Below are 17,735 nucleotides of genomic sequence, written 5' to 3' on the forward strand. Positions count from 1 at the left end.
TGAAATAGTAAAAGCAACTTAGTGTCCAGTTGCACCAACAAATAAACGATTGATTTGAATTGCCCGTTTATTTTAAAATATAATTGTCAAAATACTGTCTAATTATAAACAGAAATTTTAACGATTCTCCCAAAAAATATTAAATTTTAACCTTTTTCGAAAGAAAAGTGTTCTGTTATTATATTTGATGGCAAAAAATTTAATATTTTTCGGGAGAATCATTAAAATTTCTGTTTTTAATTGACAGTTTTTTTTTACAATTATTAAATTTTAACCCGGGAGCAGTCGCGCCCACTTCGGTCACGTAAGTAGTCGCGCGTAGAGAAAAAATCTCACAATACAAATTTAAATACGAATTTAAAACAAATTTCTATTTTATAATATTTTTATTTATTTGTTATGTTAAAAATATCTATTTCTAACAATTTTAAAGCTAATTAGTTCTCACTAAAGCCATAAAATCCACACAAAAAATAAAAAAAAATAAAAAAAAGAATGTGTGTGTACTTTGTACGCACGTAAGAAGTTATACTTCTATTATAATATAATTTCAACGAAATAAATATACCTACTTAACAGTTACAATACAAAATATTAACAATAATTACCAAAAATGAACCAAAACTTAACAATGCCAAATATTAAAAAAAAAAGAAAAAAATATGAATCGTCCGGGATTTGAACCCGCAATCTCGCGATTTTTTTATCTCTGGTCCAATGCTCTACCAAAAAGGCCATCAAGCCGCATGCAACTTACCTTTCAGATATACATAATTATACATCACGGTGACAAGTGAAATATAAAAATAGATGTTTTATTATTTTACGCCCAAGGAAGACAAATCCAAAGACACAAAATTATAATAAAAAACCTTTTAAACCACCTTGTTCAAATTGCGCAAGTTGTATTATTAATATTAATGTTAATAAATGAATTATAAATATTTTGACGTTTCACAATTTGACAATTCACTTTTAACTGCAGTGCCTTAAAATTTTTAAAGCACTAGTGCCTCAAAGTAGCATTTTTAACGCTCCTATGGAGTCCTAAAAATTGCATTTTTAACACGTTTGTAGAAAAATATATTTAAAAACATTAATATATTCTTTCCACACCTTTTCTGGACTGATACATACATAAATTAAAACATTTTGAAGTATAACTTCAAAAATATAATATGAAAACTATTTAAAAAGGCAGTATAACTATTAACTAACCTTTGTTGTTTCTCTTCCCACAAATTTTAAAACGCAACAACCATACATAACCAAAACGTCAACCGTCCAAACCACAGCTGCCATATTGGATAATTTTTGACGTGTCATTTGAACATCCAATCAGAACAAAGTTATAATGCGCATGCGCCGGGATCGTAGGTTTTAACATATAAAAATTCACCCTCATAGCGCGCGTAAAGAAGTATAACTTCAAAAAATTAAAAAAAATTTCCACGCAATATAATCTTTCTCGAGGCACTTACGAGTGGAAAGCAATGTTGCAAAAATTTTAATTAAGTTATCACGAAAAAGGATAAAATGTGAGATTTTTTCTAACGGCGCGACTGCTCCCGGGTAAAAATAAACGGTCAATCTAAATAAAAAAATCAATCGTTTATTTGTTGGTGCAACTGGACATTAGAACAAAAACTGGAACAGAGGAGACAAGCTCTTGAGGACAAGGGTTTAAAACTTTTTGAAAAGTAATAGTTTTAACTACCTACGATCGGTATTACAGAGTAATGGGGAAATAGATGGAGATGCATGTAGTGAAATTAGAGTTGGATGGAGGATGGATGAATTGGAATGAAGCGAGTGATTTGTTGGGTGACAGAAAATTCTATAAAACAGCTATAAGGCTATCTATGATGTACGGAACTGAATGTTGGACAGTTAAAAAGAAAAAAGAACGACGAATGCATGTGGCGGAAATGAGAATGCTTAGATGGATGACTGGAGTGACAAAGAAGGATAAGATTGGAAATGAGTATATTAGGGGAAGTCTAGTGGTGACACCAATAGGTGCCAAAATGAGAGAGCATAGGTTAAGATGGTTTGGTTATGTTCAACGTCGAGACAAGTCACCCAATACGAAAACTTCTTGAACTGCACGTTCCTGGAAGGAGTAAGAGAGAAACACCAAAGAAGACCTGGGGTGAGATGCTTAGACAGGACATGTCGGTAAAGGGGATTAATATCGATATGATTCAATACAGAAACTTATGGAGAAATGCAATTAGGGAAGCTGAGCCCTCATACAGATCAAGGCAAAGAGAATGATGATGAAACAAATAGTTTGTAGATTTTCGCTTTGTGCATGACTAACTCGACACCTAGCGCCTTCATCTGACATTTTTGGATCTCACAATTTGACGTTAAGCATATGATAAATAGGTAAAAGTTATATACCATCTTTGTCAAAACTTTTTATACAAACAATGACAATGACATTACAAAGATAGCTCCAATATTGTCATATTTAGCCACTACTCACGTTGGCATCGTTTCAAGGTACCCCCACCATAGTCAAGCACGCAGCGAATATGGTATACCGATTCATTAAGTTGCAAAAAACTACTTACAAACGGAGGAGGAAAAGGGCGCCTAAAATTTCTTGCCCCGGGGCGCTTGAAGGCCTTGGCGCGGCCCTAACTGGAAGAAGACCCCGTGGGCGCCCTCGACTCCTGTGGCGAGATAATATAGCAGGAGACCTGAAAGCTACGGACGGGACGGACGTGGAGAACTGGATGGAGATTGGTAAAGACAACGAAGAATGGAGGCATGTTGTTTGGTCGGTTAAAACCCAGGAAGGATTGTAACGCCACGGAGTAAGTATGTGAGTGTAACAAAACAAGCAACATAAGCAAGAAAACCTAAATATGCATTTTATTTGTAAATATGAATTTACTATACCTCTATCATTTCCACGCTGTAAATAATAAATGTAACGATAACGTTGTCTACAACTATTTTGTAACTAGGGCCATATGCCACTCCCATTTTAATTTTATCGTTATACTCAGGTTTCATTGCCAGCAAAACGAACATACACGTGTTACCTTGAGAATGTCCAATAAGAAAAGGTTTTTGTTTTGTTTTGTCTAGTACAAAGTCTATGTTTTTAGCTAGATCGTGAATAGCTATTTCATGGAACCTAAAAATAAGGAAAGTAAAGTAAATCTGTAGGTCTTCCGGTGTAACGAAAGCATTGATGGGCCTTGTTTGACCATTTCATCTGCATTTTCATTGTTTTTATTGCGCTCGTACTCCAGTCTCCAGTACCCAGGCTACCTTGCTACGATCTACTAGTTTACTTGGGGCACTCACATAATTCCATATTAGCTTAGAATTGACCTCTTCATAATTGTGTGCCATAAGCGATGTCTGGATATCAGTGAAGATGTCTCATTTGAATACGAGTTCAACCATATGTAATAGTTATCTAGTTACGAAGATCCTAAATAAATAAAACTTATCAGTACCAAATAGTTTTGAAGTAATTTAGTAAATATAGAATGCTGTGATTTTAACATTCATTGATAGCATGAAGGAGTATTCTCACGGTTCGATTTTAGTTGATCAACTTTAGTAGATCAACTAAAATCGAATGATAACAGCTGTGAGAATATACAGGGTGTTAGTAAATAAGTATGAAAAATTTGAAGGGGTAATTCTACATGAAAAAATAACGCCAATTTACTTTATAAACATATGTCCGCAAATGCTTCGTTTGAGAGATACGGGGTGTTGAAATTTTTATTTCAAACTGTTAATTTATTTATTGCTCTAAGACCAGTTGAGCTATGAAAATAAAATTTGGTGAGTTTTAGGAGGTAGTTATTGCGCATTTTTTGATATACAACTAAGAATTTTTATTCATCATTGGCGCGCATACGGGTAATCGTCTGAATTATTTTAAAGAAAAAAATAGTACGCCACTGAAATATTTCAAATTAAAAATTATTTTTAAATTCCACGTTTAATGTTTGATAAAAAAAACCTTTCTTGCCTTTTTTTCATATGATGCACCGTTTTTATGCAGAAAAATAAATCATCATTTTGGCGCGTATTTTTCATTTCTTAGTACATCATCAAGAACTATCCAATATAATAATACTAAACTAGAACAATAACAGAAAATATTACTAATAAGATTTCAGCTAGGTGCAAAGCTGCAATAAATGTTTAAAATGATCTCCTTTACACGTAACGGAAGAATTTTATATTCATCATTGGCGCGCGTACGGGTAATGGTCTGAATTTTTTGAAGAAAAAAATAGTACGCCACTAAGATGTGTCAAACTAAAAATCATTTTTGAATTTCTCGTCCAATTTACGACAAAAAATCTTTCTTACCTTTTTTTTATACGAGGCTCCGTTTTTATACAAAAAAATAAAACATCTTAACGCTTACAAAGTATTTGAGGTAGTTTCCATATGCATAGAAACTTAGTTCAAATACTTTGTAAACGTTAAGATGTTTTATTTTTTTACATAAAAACGGCACCGCATATGAAAAAAAGGCAAGAAAGATTTTTTGTTGCAAATTGAACCAGCAATTCAAAAATGATTTTTAATTTGACATATCTCAGTGGCGTACTATTTTTCTCTTAAAAAAATTCAGACCATTACCCGTACGCGCGCCAATGATGAATATTAAAATTCTTCCGTTACGTGTAAAGGAGATCATTTTAAACATTTTTTGCAGCTTTGCACCTAGTTGAAATCTTATTAGTAATATTTTCTGTTATTGTTCTAGTTTAGTATTATTATACTGGATAGTTCTTGATGATGTACTAAGAAATGAAAAATACGCGCCAAGATGTTTTATTTTTCTGCATAAAAACGGTGCATCATATCAAAAAAAGGAAAGAAAGGTTTTTTATCATAAATTAGACGTGGAATTTAAAAATAATTTTTAATTTGAAATATCTCAGTGGCGTACTATTTTTTCCTTTAAAAAAATTCAGACCATTACCCGTAGGCGCGCCAATGATGAATACAAAATTCTTAGTTATATGTCAAAAAATGCGTAATAACTACCTCCTAAAACTCACCAAATTTCATTTTCATAGCTCAACTGGTCTTAGAGCAATAAATAAATTGGTAGTTTGAAATAAAAATTTCAACACCCCGTATCTCGGAAACTAAGCATTTGCGGACATAGGTTTATTGAGCAAACCGGGATTAATTTTTCATGTAGAATTAGCCCTTAAAATTTTTCATACTTATTTACTAACACCCTGTATCTTTCAATTTTAATCGGTCAACTTTTGTCGATTCAACAAAAGATTGATCGAGTCAAACTTTATCGTTCAACTTGACATTTTTCAGACAAGTTGAATCACTTTTGAAGCGTATGAACATTTGTTGGTCGACTTGAATCACTATTATCTCGTCAGTCTGCGTAAAAAATTATCCCTAAAATCCACAAAATGAGTTTAAATTGATCAGAGAGTGTTATGTTCAGATTTTTATATCCTTCTCTATCTTCCAACGCAAGTTCTTTTAGCAAAGTTTCTGAAACACCACATTCATTTCTGCTATTAATCCAATTCACTATCAAGAAACGATGTTTTTATATTCTTTATTCTGTCTTAACATAATTTTCGTGAGTTGCTGAATCAGTAAATTACTAATAATATTTATACTTTTACGTATACTAACTACACCATAGAAAAAAGTGTTGTGTGATTTGGTAGAATGCGATCTTACTCTTTAAAAAACATGACACGTATTTCAGCGCCATCTCAGCTCCTGGTTAAATGGAAGGATACTACAAATCTGGCCTCCACATAAGTGGTCTGTAGCTTCGACATGATAGGTGTGAAATTTTAAACGTTCTTGTTGTTGATTGGATAGGAAGGGTGCCATAATCTAGCCTCCATGCTATGAACTACACTACTAATTAATAAATAATGTAAACATTAACAAACTATATAAAAACTTAATTCACTACAATATAAACCTTCCAATAGACCTAAATTGTATTATTTTTTCAGGAAATAATGATATACTTTATGTACTTCATCAACACATCATAAACTGTAAACTAAAATTGTAAAATTACTAACCAATTTTGTAAGCAATTCTGCAAAACAAACTAAATGTAAAGCATTAAAGTAAAAAAAAGGTGAATACAAAAAAAAATAATAAAAAAATAAACCAATTAAAAAAAAACAAAAAAAACAAAAAAAAACAAAAAAAACAAAAAAAAACAAAAAAAAAAGAAAACAAAAAAAAAGAAAACAAAAAAAATAAAAACATACACACAAAGAGGGCTAAAACCTCCGCGGCGTTGAACCGGGCTGATGCTCTAGCGCGGAAGGAAGAAAAAAAAATTAAACACCTTACACTTTACTAATGCTACATATTACTAACAAAACAAATGAATACATCATGCTCAAGTTTGATACTCTGAAACAATTTACACAAACTAATTATACAATCTAACATAGTCTGGCTAATTGGTTCTCACCAAAGCCATAAATTCCACAGAAAAAAAAACTACACTTGGCGCCATTTGATTAAAGCTAATTGCTTCAATTTTGTTTGAAATGTGTGAACAAAAACTTGACCGATTTTAGTTGATCCACTAAAGTTGATTAACTAAAATCGAACCGTGAGAATGCGCTTTCACAATACCTTCACGTTTATTTAATAGTTTTGGAAAAGGAATGCAAAGGATGCAAAAGGAAATGTGGAAAATGATAAGAGGTGAAAGAGCAGAGATGAAACTTGGACAAGGACATGGACAACTTACCTAAAAAATCTTTATCAAACAGCTAATCACAAAAAACTGCAAACACCAGGATTAGAATCGGATGAGAAAACAGAAATTAAAGAGGAAGATATAAAGAACGCCTTAAAAAATATGAAAAATCGAAAAGCTCCTGGGAAAGATGGAATAGCTAATGAACTTTTAAAATACGGAGGAGATAGACTTCACAAAGAACTGAATATCCTTATAAGTAAAATAATAAATACAGGAATAATTCCAGAAGAATGGAGAACCACTCAAATGACAGCGTTATTTAAAAAAGGTGATAGGGCAGACCCCAGTAACTATAGAGGGATAAATTTACTGAGCACTATACTGAAACTCACAACAAAAATACTTATGGAGAAAATAATGGCGTGCCATAAATATATCGGATGAATAACAAGGATTTAGAAGTGGAAGATCATGTAACGATGCAGTTTTTGTGATAAGGCAAATAGCGGAGAAATCTTTAGAATATAACAAACCAGCCTTTTTCTGTTTCATAGACCTAGAGAAAGCGTTTGATAGAATCCAATTAAAAGATGTGATACACCTTCTATATGAGAAAAATTTACCACTGGATATCATAAAACTGATAGAAAACATACAGAGAGAGTCTGTAAAGTGGAATAAATTCAATATCTCAAATACTAATTGTTTTTTTTGGAAAATGCTCAGACCCGTTGATTAGTATTTCAAATTGTCCTTTTTGACATTCAATAATAATGTATACAGGGTGTCCCAATTTAGAGATATGACGTCATCGTCGATTTTCTTAAATGGCAACACTGTCATTTTGATAGCTAATTTGATAGGGTTTGTAAAGTTATACATAACTGCAAAATATCAAATTTTTATTCTCTACCATTTACAAGATAATAGAAAATAACAAAGTTATATCTGTAATTTGGAATATATTCAATAATTAAAATACTAACTGTTTTTTTGAAAAATGCTCAGACCCGTCGATTAGTATATCAAATTGTCCTTTTTGACATATAATAATAATGTATACAGGGTGTCCCAATTTAGAGATATGACGTCATAGTTGATTTTCTTAAATGGCAACACTGTCATTTTGATAGCTATTTTGATAGGGTGTGTAAAGTTATACACAACTGCAAAATTTCAAATTTGTATTCTCTACCATTTAGATGATAATAAAAAATAACAAAGTTATGAAAAAGAAGTAATCAACTAATAATTGAATTTAATTATTTCAATAAATTAAGCAAAAACTCATAATGTTGCCCTCAATTATTGTCAAATTGTCAATGGGCAACGTTATGAGCATTCGCTTAATTGAAATAAATAAATTCAATTATTATTTGATTACTTCTTGTTCTTCATAACTTTGTTATTTTTTATTATCTTGTAAATGGTAGGGAATAAAATTTTGAAATTTTTCAGATGTGTATAACTTTACAGACGCTATCAAAATAGCTATCAAAATGATAGTGTTGCTATTTAAGAAAATCAACGATGACGTCATATCTCTAAATTGGGACACCCTGTATACATTATTATTATATGTCAAAAATGACAATTTGATATACTAATCGACGGGTCTGAGCATTTTTCAAAAAAACAGTTAGTATTTTAATTATTGAATATATTCCAAATTACAGATATAACTTTGTTATTTTCTATTATCTTGTAAATCGTAGAGAATAAAAATTTGATATTTTGCAGTTATGTATAACTTTACAAACCCTATCAAATTAGCTATCAAAATGACAGTGTTGCCATTTAAGAAAATCGACGATGACGTCATATCTCTAAATTGGGACACCCTGTATACATTTTTATTGAATGTCAAAAAGGACAATTTGAAATACTAATCGACGGGTCTGAGCATTTTCCAAAAAAACAATTAGTATTTGAGATATTGAATTTATTTCACTTTACAGACTCTGTATATGTAAGAAATAAAATAGAAATGAAAGTCAATGAAATAATAACAGAACCCATAGAAACAAACACCGGAATCAGGCAAGGAGATTCACTAAGCCCTCTACTGTTTAACATAATATTGGATGCAATAATAAAACAAGTGAAGAAAAAAAGAGGATACAAAATGGGCAATAGAGAGATAAAAATACTCTGTTACGCTGATGACACCGTGTTAGTAGCAGAGTGCGAAGACGACCTACAAAGATTATTGCACGAGTTCAACATTAACGCAATAGAAATGAATATGAAAATATCAGCCCAAAAAACAAAAAGCTTAGTAATTGCCAAAGAACCAATAAGATGCAAATTGGAGTTAGGCAATCAAATTATACAACAAGTAATGACTTTCAAATATCTGGGAAATAATCTATCAGCCGACAACAATATCGAAGAAGAGGTAAAAGACCAAATAATTAAAACCAGTAGAACGGCCGGATGCCTAAACGACACAATTTGGAAAAACAAACACCTAACATTGGAAACAAAGGCCAGAATATATAAGTCAGCTATTAGGCCAGTTATGACTTACACGGCCGAAACAAGACCAGATACAAGCAAAACACGAAGATATCTAGAAACCAACGAAATGAAGATCTTAAGAAAGATTGCTGGAAAAGGACTACAGGATAGGGTAAGAAGTGAGGAAATCAGACGCATATGTGGGGTAAACAATATACATACCTGGGTAAAGAACAGAAAAGAAGAGCGGAATGAGCACATAAGCAGGATGTCTGAATCAAGGATAGTAAGAATAGCCAGGGACAAGTCACCGTTAGGCAGGAGAAGTATAGGACGTCCAAGGAAAAGATGGAATGACAACTTAGGGGCAGAATGAAAGGCACCGTTGAAGAAAAACAGGCAGTACTGCCTATATAAAAGGAGAAGAAGAAGAAGAAGTAAAATAAATTGTATTAATAAATCAAGTTGACAGTTGTTTTATGTGTTTTTAAGATCTCTACAATAAATATGGATTTTAATGAAAAAGGGCGAATTACTGCTTTAATGATGAGGGGCTACGGCGCCGGCGATAGAAAAACATCTTATAATGAAGTAGCCAACTTGTTCAACGATACTTTCCGAAACTATTCTCCTATCCGAATAGGTAGACGAAACCTATTCGAATAGGTAGATGAAAAAAAAATATAAATTACAGTTTCGTGGAAGACCCACATACATGCTCACGCAAAGCTGCGCAAATACATGATATAGGTCTGTTGCGAACGCAACTTTTACAATTATGGTGCAACTGACGCTCGCCCCTTTTTTCCTACAAGCGAAACAGCCAAATTAATTTTTTTGTTTGAACCGGAATTTCTTGTTTGCGTTTCTACATGCACCAATTGTGTGGTTCTGCAGCGCTTTTATTAGCATTCATGTCCCGACTTCTCAAAAAGCGACATGTAGCATCTTTGTTTAAAAATAGCTCGCTATATGCGACTTTTAATGTGTAAAATAAAAATTAAAAGTATTGTAAGTAGTTTTAAGTGTAGTTGTGAGTGTATGATCGCCAGAATAAGGTAAATTATTTCATTAAATTTATACATTAGCAGGGCTGCTTTATCCATTAGGCAATATAGGCAGTTGCCTAGGGCGGCAAATTATGAGAGGGCGGCAAAAATACTGTACAAAAAAATATTTGTATATAAATATTAAAATCGAATAACATTTAAGTACATCCATCAATGGAATAGAATTGGGCATTAATTTCTTGAAAACAGATGTACAAAATGTACAAATAAACAGATCCCTAACAAGGAATCATTTTTCCAGAAAAATGTTGAACGGTGAAATGAAGTTCAGGAATTAGCTACTTTATTCTACATCTAAAAAGAGTGTATTTTGTATTCCTTGCCGTCTATTTCAGGCGCAAGGTTTCAATGACTAGAAGAATGCTGGCGTCAGATTAAAACAATATGAAGATTTAAAGGACAACACGGCAAATGTCTTGAGTTTATTCAATCGAGGTAAATGAAAAACAGAATAGACTGTTCCATAACAAGTACATTCAGAAGCGAAGTACAATACTGGCCAACGTTTTGCAAAACACGTGGCACGGCAAAACAACGACAGGTGGACGAACAACATTGTACATTGGAGACTACGCGAACACAGTCGTAGTCCGTAGTAGAGAAAGGCCACAAAAACGATGGCTAGACGACATCAAAGCCAAAGTGGGGAGAAACTGGCACCAAATAGCACAAAACAGAGAAGAGTGGAATGCTCATGAGGAGGCCTTTGTCCAGGAGTGGATGCAAACAGGCTGAAGAAGAAGAAGTATAGGCTTTTGATTTATCTTTTTATATGTACCTATATATGAAAAATACCAAAACATGAAGATGAAGTGAAATGAAATTAAATTTTACTTACGAGTATTTCCAATATTGTCGGTGTTTGTTCAGATTGTAGAACTTATGTCTTTGAGATTTCCAACATCCCCTACCGTTTAATAGCCAGACGTCGTATCCACTATCTGCTAGGAAGTAGGCTAATGCTTTTCCTGGACCCAGGAGTACGAACATATCTACGCTTGCACCCATTCCTGGTATCAACAGAACTGGGCTTCGCTGTGTACTGTTAGTTGACCTTTTACCATATGGTATTCTAAAGATGGTTAGATAGTAGTTGTCCTTCGTTCTGACTTGATACTGCTCCAAGGGATATCCATCGTGTGCCACTTTTTGTTCCTAGATTTTAAATGTTAATGTGATTAAACCAATATGTATCCTGTCCTGTACCGCGTTCAAAAAAACTAATAGGCTATTGATTATATTCAAAATAAGATAGCTAAAAGGAACTACACCTTTAACGGGGTTTTATTATTTCATATGGTCAATGGACATCTATATATGAAAAAACCGCAGAGTACTACTACCATTTAAAGGGGTGCGTTTTTGAGAAATGGGTGAATTAGTCACTGGACACAGGTTACATTAGGGTGAGTTCTATGCACTTTTGGTACAAACATATCTACATAAAAATTGTTACTGGTTAAATTTCCTATCTAAATATCACTTTTTAAAGTCAATGATACTTTTTTTTACAAAAATATATTCAAAAGAAAAAACACAAAGAAACCCAAAAGAAAGAAATTTTGTTTTTTGTCCCATAACTTTTGTCCACGAGGATATAGGTATAGACATTGCTTTACAGAAAAAAAACCTACATATTTCTTCTTTAAAATGTTGTTTAGTAGAGCTAATTAGGATTTATAGTTTTCGAAATATGATTTTTCAAAGTTCGCCACTCATAGCAATTTTCCTTGTTATTTCGCAAATATTGTTCTGTAACTTTTTTCTACGTAACTTTAGGTATATGCAATGATACACGTAATAGGAATAGAAATCAATTATCTTTAAAATGGTCTACTGTATAACGTTGGACGACTTTTTTTAAAGAGATTATGGTTTTCCAAGTTTTTATACTTTTAACGATTTTTTATAATATAATATAAAAATAAAATAATATATAATATATTATATATTATATATTATTATATTATATATGGTATATATAATATAATATTATATTAGGTATTATATATATTATATAATACCTAATATAAAAAAAATATTATTTTTTACATTTATTATGATTATTTTGGAAATTTCTCATTATAACTTTTTTTTCTTGTACATGAATATACTCAGGGCCGCCGAGAGGGCGGTACAGCCGGTACATTTTACCGGGGTCCGGCGATGTAAGGGGCCCGGCGTCGACCAGATTAAAGGCGCTCTTTTAATTGCTAATGCCTCGGCTGTAAAAATAGAAGTAAAGTCCGCCACACGATGCAGCTGTGTATGACCAGTGGATGGTACATAAAAGGCAAAACCCGAGCTGTCCCTAGTCTTTGATCCGTCTGTGTATACTGCAACTTCATTATCCTGTGCTCCCAAAATGGATTTCAAGATCACATTATTTAAGGATGATAGATTTGAATACTCAGGGAATATGACCCTCGGTTTAACAATTAAGGTGTCATATTTGCATTCGTAAAGTGGGTATTTACTGTGGTTATGAATCCACTTTTCATAGGGGTAGGTATCAATACAAGCATCAGCCAAAGGAGGGGAACGTTTTTTTGACCAGTAACGATTGGTGAGATTTTCAATATTAACCAAGTTAAGTTTATTAGACAAATACATATTACATGACCTATATTTAACCATATGTTTTGCAGCTAAATACTGTCTACGAAGATATAAAGGAGGTTCTTGTGCTTCAGCAAGAATTGCATGATTTGGTGATGACAACATCGCGCCCAAGCATAACTTAAGTGCTTTAGCTTGGATGCGATCCAAAATGTTTAAGTTATTGGTAGAAGCTGATCCGTATAGTGTACACCCATAATCCACAATCGATCTTATGTAAGCTCTATAGAACATGAGAGACGTATTAGGGTGAGCTCCCCAACTTTTTCTGCATATAACTTTGAGTAATTTTAGACCTTTCTCACATCTTTGCTTAATATAGCTAATATGATTGGTCCATAGCAATTTACTATCCAGGACAATGCCTAAATACTTATAACTAGTAACTAAAGGTATAGTATAATCATCGATAGTAATAAAATCTTGTGTCCGTAATCTGTGCCTAGTAAAGCACAGTTGGGCCGATTTATCAGACGATATACTAAAACCAGAATAGGAAAGCCACCTCTTTAAACAACTCACAGCATGGTTCATTTTTTGCAAACAGAGATCATACGTCTTATGGGTGACATATAGACAAATATCGTCCGCGTACTGTATTATTTTAATATTGTCATCCAACAGATCATGCAAATCAGCTGTATATATATATTAAAAAGTAAAGGACTTAGAATAGATCCTTGAGGCAGACCATTGTATATAACGCGTGGTCCATGTAATATGTTATTGTGGTCTCGAACATATATTTTTCTGTCCTTGAACATATACAAGATATTGGTTGATACTTTGGCATTAATACCCATTTGAATCATTTTCTTCAACAAAATATTCAAATCTACCACATCATATGCTCCTTTTAAATCAATAAATAAGCAGAGCAAGTATTCATTTTTTGAAAAACAAATTTGAATATCCGTCACTTTTGTTACAGCGTCTATAGTTCCATGACCCCTCCGAAATCCATATTGCGCACTCGGTAATAAAGCGTTACTTTCAACAAAATGTTCTAACCTAAATTTGATCAATCGTTCAAACGTTTTTGTAAAGCATGACATTAAAGAAATTGGACGGTAAGATGAGGGTAAACTTAAGTCTTTTTGTGGTTTAGGAATGAGACATATGATAATATCTTTAATTTGATCTGAATAGTCTTACTTCATCCACCAATCATTAAATATATTTAGTAAGTATAGCTTTGCTACCTGTGGAAGACTACATAAAATTTTGTAAGTGAAACCATCTAATCCGGGAGCCGTACTGCGAGAAGTTTTAAGTGCTAAATCAAGCTCAGAAATATTAAAAGATTTTGACATGTAATCAGACTTCTCATAATATAAAGGTTTTTTATCTTTATTTTCCGAAAGAAAATTAGAAACAGATGCCGGAGCTAAATTATCTAATATTTTACTTATTAAGTCTTCAGACAGAGGAAGCGTTTTTTTGGAAAAGGATTTATTGCTTATAGATCTAACCACATCCCATATTTTTTTAATTGGTGTACATTTACGTATGAAATGAAACTATTCTTGCGTTTTTGTGTAAAGAGTTGTTTAGTTTTAGCAGCTATATTTTGATAAGCTATGTAATTTTCAAAATTGGACAGTTTTTTGTATTTTTGTAAATATTCTTTGCGCTTCGATATCATATTTTTACATTCCTCATCCCACCAATAAGGCAGATTGGTACGTGGTGTAAATGGTTTTTTTTTCTGGCATGGAACCGGAAGCTGCCGATGCAATTGAATTAAAAAGGAATGCTATTTTTTCCGTATTGTTTTTAAAATTATTTAGTGAGGCTTTAGCAAAATTTGCTTCTATATTATTCTGAAAGAGTTGCCAATTTGCCCGTAAATCATTCCACTTAGTCGTGGGATTAATTAGAGTTGACGAATAATTTGTCTGAATTTCAATAGTAATTGGGAAATGATCTGAACCCAGAGTATCCAATGTTACTTCCCATGATATTTTATCAGCTAGATGAGGATATATGATTGTTAAGTCTACTGCAGATTTACGACCGTTAGGAGACATTCGGGTAGGCGTACCATCATTTAGAGTTACTAAATCAAAATTGTCCATGGCTTCTACTAAAATTTTCCCATTCTTATCATCTAGAATTGGATCCCATGAGCTGTGGTGAGCATTGAAATCACCACAGAAAATGGTAGAGACAGCAAATTGTTCAAACAGATTAGACTATTAGACCAATCCTCTTTGCTTACTTTTATGTCTGGCGGTTTATAAATTGATAAAATATTTACTTCTAATTTAGGAATATGAACGGCGCATACTTCTATACGAGAATTAAAGTTGTAATTAATAGGTATTTTTGTAAAGTTAAATTGTTTAGTGATGTAAATGCCAACACCTCCATAACCATCATTCCTCAATTTTTGTATAGAGTTATAGCCTTTTAGACGGAAATCGTAACCCGGTTTTAGCCATATTTCTGATAAGACTAAGATATCACAGTACGTCGTATTTAAAAAAATGTAATAAACGCGCTTGATTCGACAAAAGAGATCTACAATTCCATTGTAGGATTCGAACTATGTTTTTATTGATTTGTTCTGTCATTTTGGGTTATATTATAATTGCTATTTTCTAATATTACATCTTCACTATTGCTCACTTTATCAAATATTGAATTAATAAAACTAATAATATTATTATCATTTACCGATTTTGGATTTTTTTATTGTGTCTATGACGAAAGTAGATATTTGGCTAATTATTTTCTCTTTGAATGTCATAAATTCGTCACGGTAAGGGTTTGGTAGAATTGAAGTGTGAGGACGATCTGTTCTTTTCTTTGGCACCGGCAAAATGGTAGGAGTCAAAGTTGGAGAAACTGGAGGAGAACTGTATTTTCGTCGTTTCTTACTCTGTGTGGAATCTTGTGCATATGAACTGGTTCGATTAGTTTTAGGATTAGATAATAAATAACTGGATTCATTGTTTGTAGAAATGGGAAGTTCAGGTAAATTTTCTAAGTTATTAAATATGGCGAATCTATTGTTGGTAGCTATTTTAGCGTACGATGGATTAAGATAAATAAATTCAGCTCCTTTGAAAGATCTATTTTCGAAGGCCATTATTTTTTTAATCTCAAACTGCTTTTTATACACAGGACACTCTCTAGAAATAGAAGGATGCCCACTGTTTTGACAGTGAACACAGAATACCTCATCTGTATCACAACTAAAATCTTTTGAATGATCTTTAGAACATTGTTTACAACGCGGTTTGCCCCTGCACTGCGACTGAACGTGGCCAAAGCGCAAGCACTGAAGACACTGAACTACTGGGTGTATATACGGCTCGACAGGAAAATTTACCATGTTAATTTTGACACAATCCGGGATTTTATTACCTGCAAAAGTTAAAACAACAAGCTGTCTCTTTACATATTCGATTTTATTTGTATTATTATCAACTACTTTCCGTGTTAAACGTTTAACCTCTGTGACTGGACTATTAGATTCTATCGCCTTTAAAATAAAATCTTCCGTAAAAAAGCTATCAACCTCTCTAATTATGCATTTTTTATGGTTGAAAAATTTAGGAATATATGCAATTAGTTCATTAGAAGTAATAATTTTATGATTAATTAGCGAATTTGCAATATTAAGGGTTTTAAAAATAACTTTGACACGTTTTAAACCGACCGGTTTTATATCAAGAATGTCCCTTTTAAATTCATCTACCTGCTGAAGATAAAAACCTATTCTAACCGGAAAAAGCTTGCCTATGTTTTTATTTGTACTCTCCAAAAAAACACAATAAGGCCCTACATCTCTAGCAGAAAATTTATTACTCAAATCATACGTCCCTTCAACTGTTGTTTCCATATCCGTTGTTTGTTTAGATTCCAAAGCGGGCGGTCCTTCTGGACCGCCCGAATCGTTGCTCATATTAAATAATAATAAGTTACCTTACCTTATTTGTGAATTTCTACAAAATAAACAAAGAAACTACTAAAAATGATATCAATTATAAAATAATTAGCCTAATCGCTTGATCGCACCAAAACACTACCTTCTCGAAACAATGTTACGAGACTGTAAAATTATTTAAACGTTGATATTTAAAAAAATTTCAAAATCAAAGTCCATCTCTTCGTTAGCATTAGCTTCAATATCTTCCTCTGACACCTCAGTTATCTTAGAGTTCCCACAATTAGTACCCATGCACATGCACCCTTTGCAGAATATTGAACAACTAATTCTTATCTTCCTGCAACCGCAGTATTTTGTACATCCTTTGGTACATTTACATGCTATTTTTTCAAGCAAAGCTTGTGGTGCAGGAGGTTTGACAGTAAATATTGGAATTAATCCATATTTTGAAGTTTGCCCGGCCGAGTCAAGTGGATCCAAAGTATTACCTATAAAAAATAAGATTCAATCATAACACCCAATCACATAAAAAAGTTATAATGAGGAATTTAAAAAATAATCCTAAAATCAAAAATCGTTGCAAGTACTTATTACATTTTGAAAAAGCATATCTTATTCAAAAATAACCCTAGAATTTTTTGTAATACACCATTTTAAAGGAAACAGAATGAGCTTTCTTTTTTATTATATAATATATACCTAAATGTAGAAAAAAAAGTTATAATGGGAAATTTAAATATTAATCGTAAAAAATATAAAAACTCGTTAAAAATATAAAAGTCTTGAAAAAGATAACCTCTTTAAAAGAAGTTGTACAACATTATACACTAGAACATTTTAAAGGTAATTCATTTCTATTCCTCTTACATGTACCATTGCATATGCCTAAAGTTACGTAGAAAAAAGTTACAGAATATTACAGAATAAGTTACAATATTTGCGAAATAACAAGGAAAATTGCCCAAAATTGCTGTGA

General features: G+C 32.5%; 1 protein-coding gene across 4 annotated transcripts in view; it reads right to left on the minus strand.

The window, feature by feature from the left end:
- LOC126891825 (lipase 3-like) overlaps positions 1-17,735 on the minus strand; it is a 199,613-nt gene that overhangs the window by 35,787 nt on the left and 146,091 nt on the right. For all 4 annotated transcript variants that reach the window (XM_050661109.1, XM_050661105.1, XM_050661107.1 and 1 more), the window contains exons 2-3: positions 11,081-11,397; positions 2,911-3,151 (exon numbers count right to left, since the gene is read on the minus strand). In XM_050661109.1, the coding sequence (XP_050517066.1) occupies positions 2,911-3,151; positions 11,081-11,397 (558 nt within the window). The remainder of the gene's footprint in view (positions 1-2,910; positions 3,152-11,080; positions 11,398-17,735) is intronic.

The sequence above is a fragment of the Diabrotica virgifera genome, chromosome 9 (assembly GCF_917563875.1).
Source record: "Diabrotica virgifera virgifera chromosome 9, PGI_DIABVI_V3a".
In the NCBI taxonomy this organism is placed as follows: Eukaryota; Metazoa; Arthropoda; class Insecta; order Coleoptera; family Chrysomelidae; genus Diabrotica; species Diabrotica virgifera.